The sequence below is a fragment of the Camelus bactrianus genome, chromosome 8 (assembly GCF_048773025.1).
Source record: "Camelus bactrianus isolate YW-2024 breed Bactrian camel chromosome 8, ASM4877302v1, whole genome shotgun sequence".
Lineage (NCBI taxonomy): Eukaryota > Metazoa > Chordata > Mammalia > Artiodactyla > Camelidae > Camelus > Camelus bactrianus.
This window is the reverse complement of record NC_133546.1, coordinates 82,982,894-82,992,011: the sequence shown is the minus strand read 5'-3', so window position 1 is coordinate 82,992,011 and position 9,118 is coordinate 82,982,894. Positions and strand designations below refer to the sequence as shown.

General features: G+C 39.9%; 1 protein-coding gene and 1 pseudogene across 1 annotated transcript; one reads left to right on the top strand and one right to left on the bottom strand.

Annotated features, from left to right (window-relative positions):
- Positions 1-217: 217 nt before the first annotated feature.
- Positions 218-2,724, bottom strand: LOC141578289 (uncharacterized). The gene is made up of 4 exons (XM_074367912.1): positions 2,686-2,724; positions 2,135-2,632; positions 1,042-1,166; positions 218-327 (listed from the first exon to the last, which is right to left on the bottom strand). Exons 1-2 carry the CDS (start codon positions 2,722-2,724, stop codon positions 2,186-2,188), a joined length of 486 nt encoding a protein of 161 aa, XP_074224013.1. The 3' UTR covers positions 218-327; positions 1,042-1,166; positions 2,135-2,185.
- A 157-nt stretch (positions 2,725-2,881) lies between these two features.
- LOC141578494 (diphosphoinositol polyphosphate phosphohydrolase 2 pseudogene) lies at positions 2,882-3,393 on the top strand (annotated as a pseudogene).
- Positions 3,394-9,118: the final 5,725 nt, after the last annotated feature.

The window sequence follows — 9,118 nt, the reverse complement described above, 5'->3', positions numbered from 1 at the left end:
GAGTGGCCTGACACTGGCATCCTGTTTTGTGGGATAATAAGCCCTCTTTGGTTTTGGACATTTTGGTTGAGCCTTCTGTTATTTGCCCCAAAAGCACTCCAACTCATACAAAGAGCTTTAGTGGGAATTAAAAACTCCCCAGGGAAGAATATCCTGGGTTTAAAATCTAAGCAACCAAGAATCCACAGGGCTCTTCTCTCAGTCCCAGTTACTCACCATCAAAAAGTGATGGCCCTAAGGTTCAGCTCAGGGAAAATTAAAAATAACTTGTTCCATGAACCTCTCCATTAGATCTCAGTCTTCAATTATTCCATGTCTTATTGGCCACTAAAGCAAGAGAAATCAAACTATGTCAAGCTTCAGTCCATGTCAGTAAGAGCAACAGTTTTAAAAACACTGGCCCAGAAGAGACTGAGTTATTAGAGAAAACAGGTCCTTTGCACTGGGTGAATGTTAATTTATGTAAAGAAATAACAGGCACTTTACCAGAAATATTAAGTTATATTATCATTTATATTCTACTTCACATCTCTAAGTACAAAGTATCATCTTAACAGTGGAGTATTAGATGCAAAAGTACAGCTAATCCGCCATACCATTCCATTTGGAGTTTGGAGGTTTTTAGAACAAATACCTAGTTAAACAATTTTAGTGCTTCTTTTTAATTAATCAGTCTACAGCTCTTCTGCATCTGACAGGTCAGTGAGTCAACCTGCAATTTTCCACAGAAGCAGATCTTGCTCTCACATGAAGCCCAGCATTCCCAGAGTCAATCCTGCATTCTGGGGTTTCTTAAATTCACTTGATTCCTCACATGAAAAATACCTTGTTCAACTAACACAACACTGTAAATCAACTATACTTCAATTTTGAAAAATACCCCATTCAAAACCAACAACAACAAAACCTCTTTTCCAACACAAGAATAAAATACACAGCTCACAAGTACAATTGCTATGAAATCTACCATTTTGCATGATTCATCCTACTCTCTGTTCTTGGTGATACACTTACAGAAGCAAATCCCGGTGGGGAGTTTACCTTTGTGGCATACGTGGGTTTATCTATGGCTTCATCCCCTATGAAAAAGTCCAGGTCATCAACTCCCCTCAGCACCCTCCTTTGGGCTTGGTCAACCACTTTTGCTGACTCTCTGATGGCAATACCTTAGGGAGAACAACGCAAAGATTTCTGTCTGCATCCATACTCATTTCAAGGGTCAAGGAAGCATAATATAACCCCTGTGTATGTACAAGTAAATTTTCAATGTCAAGGTCTTATTTGGAATTGAGAGTGTTCACAGAATAGACGCTATCACAGAGCACATAAAGTAATACAGAAACCTTTCTTATGTTCTGGTATTATGTTTAGTGCGGCACAAAGGAGCCTAGCTGGTCTGCTTTTAATACTGACAAAAGATGAATTACTAAATTTTTCAGTTTCATTTGAAAAAACATCCCTCATGATAGTGAAGTGAAAAGCACATATCAATCGGTTCCAAATTTTAGAATACAATGTAGAAGGACACAAAATTAAAAATATAATGTGAAAGAAGAAAATAAACTGAAAAATGCTCATACATTCTCAAGTCATTTTAATAAAACTGTGTCACACAGATTTAAAATATATTTTTATTCTTGTTACAAAATCACTAAAAGAAAAAACTGAGGTTGCTGACTAATATCTCACAAGAAAAATTCAATAATCAAACAACTGTATTATGTAAAAATATTAATGGCTTTATGATATATTATTTTAATAAAAGTTTAACCACGATATTTAGGAATATACTTATAGTTAATAATCATATGAAACTTCACTGTAGAATTTAACATCTAATGAAATGTGGAAAGCTTCATGAAGATTCAATTTTCCACTTAAATTCCTAACCCCTGGTCACACTTTGCTTTCCCATAAACTCATCTTCATCAAATTTATTCCAAAACAAATGAGTAAACATATACAACAATTTTTAAAAGTAGAGTATGTGTAGTTCCCAATTTATTAGAAATGAAGAATAACAGCAAAGCTAAGGGAGTGAATTTTAAACCTTGTCCTCAGAAAGGCATCTTGAAATAATAGCTTGAAAAGGTAGGAAAAAAAAGATGTACAGGACAGAAATCACTTTGCTCACCTCCTCTTCTGACTCCATCTCACTGCCGCACTTGGTCCAGAAGCTTTCAACTTACAGAAGGTGGCACAAATCCAAAGCGCAGGATTTCTGCAGGACTAAGGCAGCAGGCGTGACGTGGACGTGTTGGGGGCGGAGCCCAGAGGAAGCATCCGGGGCAGAAGCAGCGGGCATGCCAGGACCACGAGGCCGAGAGTGGGGCTGGGGAGGTCTGGAGGGCCGGGACGAACTGCGGCAACTGCAGCCACAAACACACCCGTCCCCGAACACAGACCCCGCCACGGGCGGCGCACTGACGGGCACCGCGCAGCCACCTGTGCACACGCAGCACGTCAGAGGTCCCTGACAGGACGGCCCGCAGCCGACACCAAACGCCTCGCGCGGCCGCGGCGCTGCTGCCGGGCCGGCGGGAGCCCCTGCAACCGTCTCCCCGCACCTCGCGCCCCGCTCCGCCCTGGGCGGCGGCGGCAGCGGCGGGAACCGGGGCGAGCGGGCGGCGGGCTCCGGGGAAAGCCGCAGATGCCCGGGCGGAGGCCGCGCTCCCTCCGCGGCGCCCGGGCTGCAGGGACCGGCGCTCGCGCCCCGCCCCGCATCGGAGCGGCCGCCGGCTCCGGGACTGAACGGCCGCGTCGCCCTTGGCCCAGACTCGCCCTCGCCCCCGAGCCCCGGCGGGGTGGCGGCCTCCGCAGGGGCCGCGGCAGCGAGAGCCCGCCTCTGCGATGAGGTCCAAGCCCCCCTAGGCCACGGACCTAGGACCGCGAGGGCTTCAAGAAGCGGGCGGCGTCCCTGTGCTTCCGGAGCGAGCAGGAGGACGAGGTGCTGCAGGTGGGCAGGCTTCGGTCCCGGACCAGTGGACTGGCTCAGGAGGAGGACTGGAGCCCCAGGAGGAGCCTGCCGGTGCTGCCGTGAGGAAGGCTTACCAAGAGGCTGGAGTCAAAGTAAAGTCAGGCAGACTCCTGGGCATATTTGAGAACCAAGACAGAAAGCACAGGGTATATGTCTATGTCCTTACTGTCACTGAAATATTAGAAGACTGGGAAGATTCTGTTAATACAGGAAGGAAGACAGAGTGGTTCAAAGTAAAGGATGCCATCAAAGTTCTCCAGTGTCATAAGCCTGTACATGCAGAGTATCTGGAAAAATTAAAGCTGGGTTGCTCGCCAACCAGTGGAAATTCCACAGTCCCTTCCCTTCCAGAGAGTAACACCTTGTTTGTAGCTGCTGCACAGCCAACCTCTGGGCTGCCATCCAGCATAAGATAGACAGGGTTGGAAGGACCTCTTCCACCATGTGCAATCTCATGGGCAGAGGCTTCTTTATTTTCCATGACAAATATCTGAATGACGCTTACAAACTGAATTTGCCATGCGGGATTTTTTTAACAGTCTGCTTGATTTGTAGGTGCTTTCAAATCTTCTTTAAAAAGAAAAAAGATAGTGTAAAATATTTTAATAAGCCAAAGCCGTGTGGAATTTTTTTTTTTAGATGCCTTAAATGTGCTCTCCCACCCAGCCCACCCACCTTGTTATTTTGGTTGGCATTTTCACTTTTTCCCCAGTATTTTTTTATCCATTTGATGTCAGTCTGTGGTTTTTGTCAGATCAACACACATGTGAGTATATTATCCTGGTGAATTGTCTTCTCATTCACAATATTAACATATTCAATGAATCCATTTCTCAACTCATTTATCTCAATTTTCACAACTGGTACTATGTCACTAGCTACCTGATATGGCCAATTCCCCTGTAACTCAATAGTCCTTTAATACAGAGTTTAACTCTATACAGCTGGTGAGTTTTAGGCAGTTACTGTAAGCAAAATGCATGTAGTAGATATCTTATCATGGAACCTGTATTCATGGAATTGAATTAGGGTGCTCAGTTGCCAATTCCCTTTATTCATAATCTCTCTTTACACAGAACACACAAGAACCATATTTCCCTCAATGTAAATTGCTGCTTTTAAATATATATTTTCAGTTTGAATTTAGTGACATCTCTTCAGTTAAACTTGCTGGTTACCAGTAAACACCTTAAATAGCAGTCAGTGGTGACTGCATCAGAATTGAGTAAAATGGCCTTCTTGTTCACCTGTTACTGACCTAGGTTTTTAGGGTGCCTCGGAATGTCTCATCTTTTATAGGTGGTCAGCAGGTAGGTACTATTTATCATGTAACTAATTACTGGGACACTGGAATGTACCTAAGAATTATTTTGTCTTATTTTTATATTCACATAAATCCAAGAATCCCATCTAAAACACATAAATACCTAATCTGAAATGCCTGTACTTCCTCAACCAAATCAGAGATGAGATGGGGCAAGTAAAAGATGGTTCTCTATGTAGATATTAGCTTTTTGTAAAGATCATAACTGTTGAGAATAAAGTAGGAAGAAGCATCGTTAGACATTTGTTGTACAAATTGTTAACCTTTAAAAATATAATTGCTGCTGAAAATAGTGCTGTTATAAGGAAAATCAGTGCCACCATTTTGAAACTGGGATCTTGTGCCATAAAAGCAGCTGAGCTAAATATGAGTATTAGTTCACAAATTAAGGCTGCCAAAGGAATAAGACAGAAAAACTTTAAACCACTGACATTTCATTCTAAATTATGTAGTGTGATCAGACATGATCTTCCAGAATTTTTATATTTTTCTTTGTACAGAGGTTATGTTTTCTGGGTGTTTTTTTTTTTAAAGGAAATACTTAAAAATCCCACAGATTGACACTTGTTACCAATCTTCAGTGGACTAAGTTTTTCCTCAGTAATCTCTGAAGTTTCTTTAAATTATATACTTAACACAGAAGATAAATTGATTGTTTTTGTACATAACACTGTGTCCACCTGAAATGTCACAATTACTGGGGCTGCCTGGGTATGTTGTACATTGATATTCTTAAAGGTAATAATGCATGAATTTCTTTTATACACTCTTGGACTATGTATTTGATGTGTAAAATATGTACAGTATTAATGTCAACCATTTCTTAAAGGTGAGCCTATAAATATGGTTGTATCATTTTCTTTGGTCAGTAACATTTGGACCAAGTAGTGCCACTTGGGTCAGGATTTTCTTCAGTGCCATTTAGCAAAACATCTGTCTTTGGTCTATGCAACTAGCAAAATTTTGTATAATGCATCAGAATACTTCAGAGTTGTCACACTTTAAATTTCACATGAGGGGTTCGTCACTATTCTTGAACTCAGCCCACTGAAGCTAGAGGAAAGGCCCTGAGGATATTTATTTCTGTTAAGAGAAAAAAGCCTACATTTGCAGGCTCAACAATTGAATCTACTACAGATAAAAAATAGTGTCTACTCTCTCAGTCCCTCAAAGTTTACAGAGTGTTGGGACTTTCATTTGTGCTGCTTTCTGTTGGGTAGTTGGATAAAACTGGGCAGCTAAAATTTTCAGTCCCAAGTGCCTACTAAATTAAAAAAAAAAAGATTGTAAATTGACTTGCAGACACAAAGTAGCAAGTATCCTACATGTTTGATTTTGTTTTCTTAATTTCTTCCTTTTTTTTTTTTTGTAAACAGGTGAAATTTTCCAACTAGGCACATGCAATTCAATTTTCTGTCTATCCCATAGTTGTATAAAGTAGCAAAACTGAAGGGGGGAATGATTGTTGTATACACTTTAAAATTGCTTTGTATGGTCTCATTTGAGATAACTGGTGTAAGAATCTTGATGTTTTATATATTTGGATATATCAAATTGAAAAATTGAAATTAAAAAAAAATCCTCACACAGTCTGTCAGTGCAAGTTCCAGTCTATCAGTGCAAGTTCCAGACTCCATCCTCTTTGCAAGATCAAACTTAATTATGCATGGATTTAGCATTAAACTGCCAAGAGAACATGAAAGACTATCAAGAGACAAAGGCAAAAAGGTTCTTCAATTCATGACTTTACTCAAGTTCACCAAGAATTTGAGGGCAATATTTCTACTCAAAAGAAAAAAATCACCACCCTAAAGAAAAAGTGCTAATTTAGTGAGAATGAAACTACCACGCTCAAAAATTTAAATGATAACAAATAAATCTCATCTTTCCCAAAAGGTAGATACAAGTACTCTGACCCCAAATCATAGTAGACCTGTGTTTTCATGCCCCTTAGAAATAACAACATCAAAGCACATACATTCTGTTAACTGTTATGTGGAAGCACCTAAACCCATGAAAGTGAATAAGGGTGTATAGAGCTTATACCCAAAATCTTTTGTTGACACCTATGAAAAGCAAGCTGTGGACCAAAGAGCCCTTGTGAACATGATGGAGAACCAAGTCTAGGAAAGCAGCTGTAATGAGTATCTCCAAATACTTATGGAGTATACATATGACTTATCATAGAATGAAGACTTCAGTCACCAGCACCTGTCTCCAACACACTTTAGCTTACACAGGACCCTGACTCAGGTGTACACAGAAAACACAAGAAATGTGCAGAAGACACTAAGATGGAAGGGAAAATAAATATATCAAGTAACAGGACCAACACCTAAACAGTGCAAGTGGTTACATACACATGGCATCTCCATGCACTGGAACAGCATGAGGCCATGAAAAATGGTAAAGAAGTTCTTCTTGTATGAATCTAGAAGGTTCACTAAAATGCAGTGTTATGAGAAAAAAAAACAGGATACGGTGTATGCAGTATGCCACCACCTGGGTAACAACGCATCTGTGTATGTCTGCTGGTATCTGTAAAGTTACCTCAGAAGGAAGCACAGTAACCAGAAGCACTGTTGCCATCTAAGAGGGGAAGTGGGTGGGAGAAAGTTAATTTCACTGTAACTTCTTTTTATATCACTCAACTTGTATGTCACATGAATGTATTACCCATTCAAAGTTAATTAAATTTGGACTTCTGCTTCTGGAAAGATGGATAAACATACTTTTCCCTGCTCTTCCCACTAAGCATGGCTAGACTCCCTAGGCTTTATATTTGAAAGAAACAAAAACATGCTGAGAGGTGAAGAGAATGTGGCAGACTGGCCAGGGATCAGGACCTGAGGAACTAAACAGTGGTGACTTCCTGAGTTTTCTTTTTGTCTCATGCATCCCACACTAGGTGCCAGGGAAGCCAACAACCCAGAAACGCCAATGGGAGCAAATAAAAAATGTCCCCAGAAAGTCTGCTCTCTCCAGCCAAAGGAGATGAAGGGACAGTGGAAACACAGAAAACTTACACAGTTACTGCCTGACTCCAGCCAAACATTACAGGAAAACAAGCCCCCACCTGCAATGTAGACACCACATGTGGAACGAGGACCTCCATTCCCCTCACTGCCTCCATGTTGGGGTTATGACAGGAGGCCCAGTGGAACATCAGGAATTCCACCAATGACAGTAGGGCACCCCTTGCCATCCCAGAAAGAAGGTACCTGCAGAGGTCTTGGGGGGAAGCCCGAACTCTGGTCCACAATCAGCAGTAACATGGATCCCCTCCCCAGATGAGTGTCAGCAAAGGCCAAGATTAAAATCTGAGCTTCAAATCCTAACTGGCATTATCCCCTTCTCCCTGCTGGAGCATTAACAGAAATGACTTACTAAAACATAATATATAAATAAGATCTGGAACCTCATAATATAATACCCAAAATGTCCAGCACTGAATAACAAAAATTCTCTCAACATAGCAAGAACCAGGAACATCTCAAGTGAAAGGAGAAAAGATAATCAATAGATAAGAACACTGGCATGACACAGGTAACAATTACCAAACAAGACTTTAAAAGCCATCACAGAATGAGCAACTACAAACACACCTGAAACAAATGAAAGACAAACAAACAAACAAAAAAGTCAGCAAAGAAACACAAAATCACAGCAAAGGTAAAAGGCCACATGGAAATTTTAGAACCAAATAACCTAATACCTGAAATAGAAATCTCAATACATGGACTCAACAGCAGAAAAGAACAGATGAATCACTGAACTTGAAGACACGACAATAGAAATTACCCAAATTGAAAAACAAAGAGAAAATAGACTGAAAAATGAACAGGGCCTCAGGGACAGATGGGCGCAATATCAATGAATATGACATTTATGCATTCTGAGTCCCAGAGAGGATAAAGCAGTAGGGCTAGAAAAGTATTCAAAGAAATAATGGCTAAAATTTTGCCAAATTTGTCATGAATGAATGAATAAATAAATAAATAAATAAATATAAATAAATAATCAAACCTAAATATTTAAGAATGAACAAATTCCAAACAGGATCTTAACCCAAAGAAATCCACTCTGACATATTATAGTTAAACACCTAAAAACTAAAGACCAAAGAAAAAATTCTGAATGCCTCCTGCAAATTTCTCATCAGAAATCAGGGAGCCCAAAAGGAAGATACATATTTTTCAAGTGTTGAGAGAACTGCCCACTCAGAATTCTGTATTCAGCAAAAATATCCTTCAAAAATGAAGAGCAAATCAACTAACTATTATCTATAAAATAGATAAACAACAAGGTCCTCCTGTACAGCATGGGAATTCAGTACCTCATAATGGCCTATATATATAAAGTTGAATCACTCTGTGGTACACCAGAAAGTAACGACATTATAGATGGACTGTACTTCAATAAAAGAAAATGTTTTTACTTTAAGTATGTATTTTTAACTGAAGTATAGTCAGCTTACAATGTTGTGTCAAAAAAAAAACTTTTTAAATAGCAAAATAAGGCATTCTCAGATGAACAAAACTAACAGAATTTGTCAACCAACATATCTACTCTAAAAGAATGGACAAAACAAAGAGAAAATGATAAAAGAAGGAATCCTGGAACATCAGGAAGGAAGGAAGAACAATAAAAATAGTACAAATATGGACAATTACACTTTCTTACTCCTTTGTGTTTGCTAAATTTTGTTTGGTAGTTGAAGCAAAAATTATAATGCTGATGCACTTCTCAGTATGTGAAGAGGAAACATACAAGACTATCATAACAAACTGGTAAGTGTTGACACCAGCAGACTAAGA

What these genes read in the sequence shown, in the direction of transcription:
- LOC141578289 (XM_074367912.1), bottom strand. Translation starts at nt 2,724, where the DNA reads ATGCGGGGCGGGGCGCGAGCGCCGGTCCCTGCAGCCCGG. An exon ending in CGCCGGTCCCTGCAGCCCGG is followed by an intron (nt 2,633 to 2,685) that starts GCGCCGCGGAGG and finishes CTTTCCCCGGAG; the next exon opens with CCCGCCGCCCGCTCGCCCCG.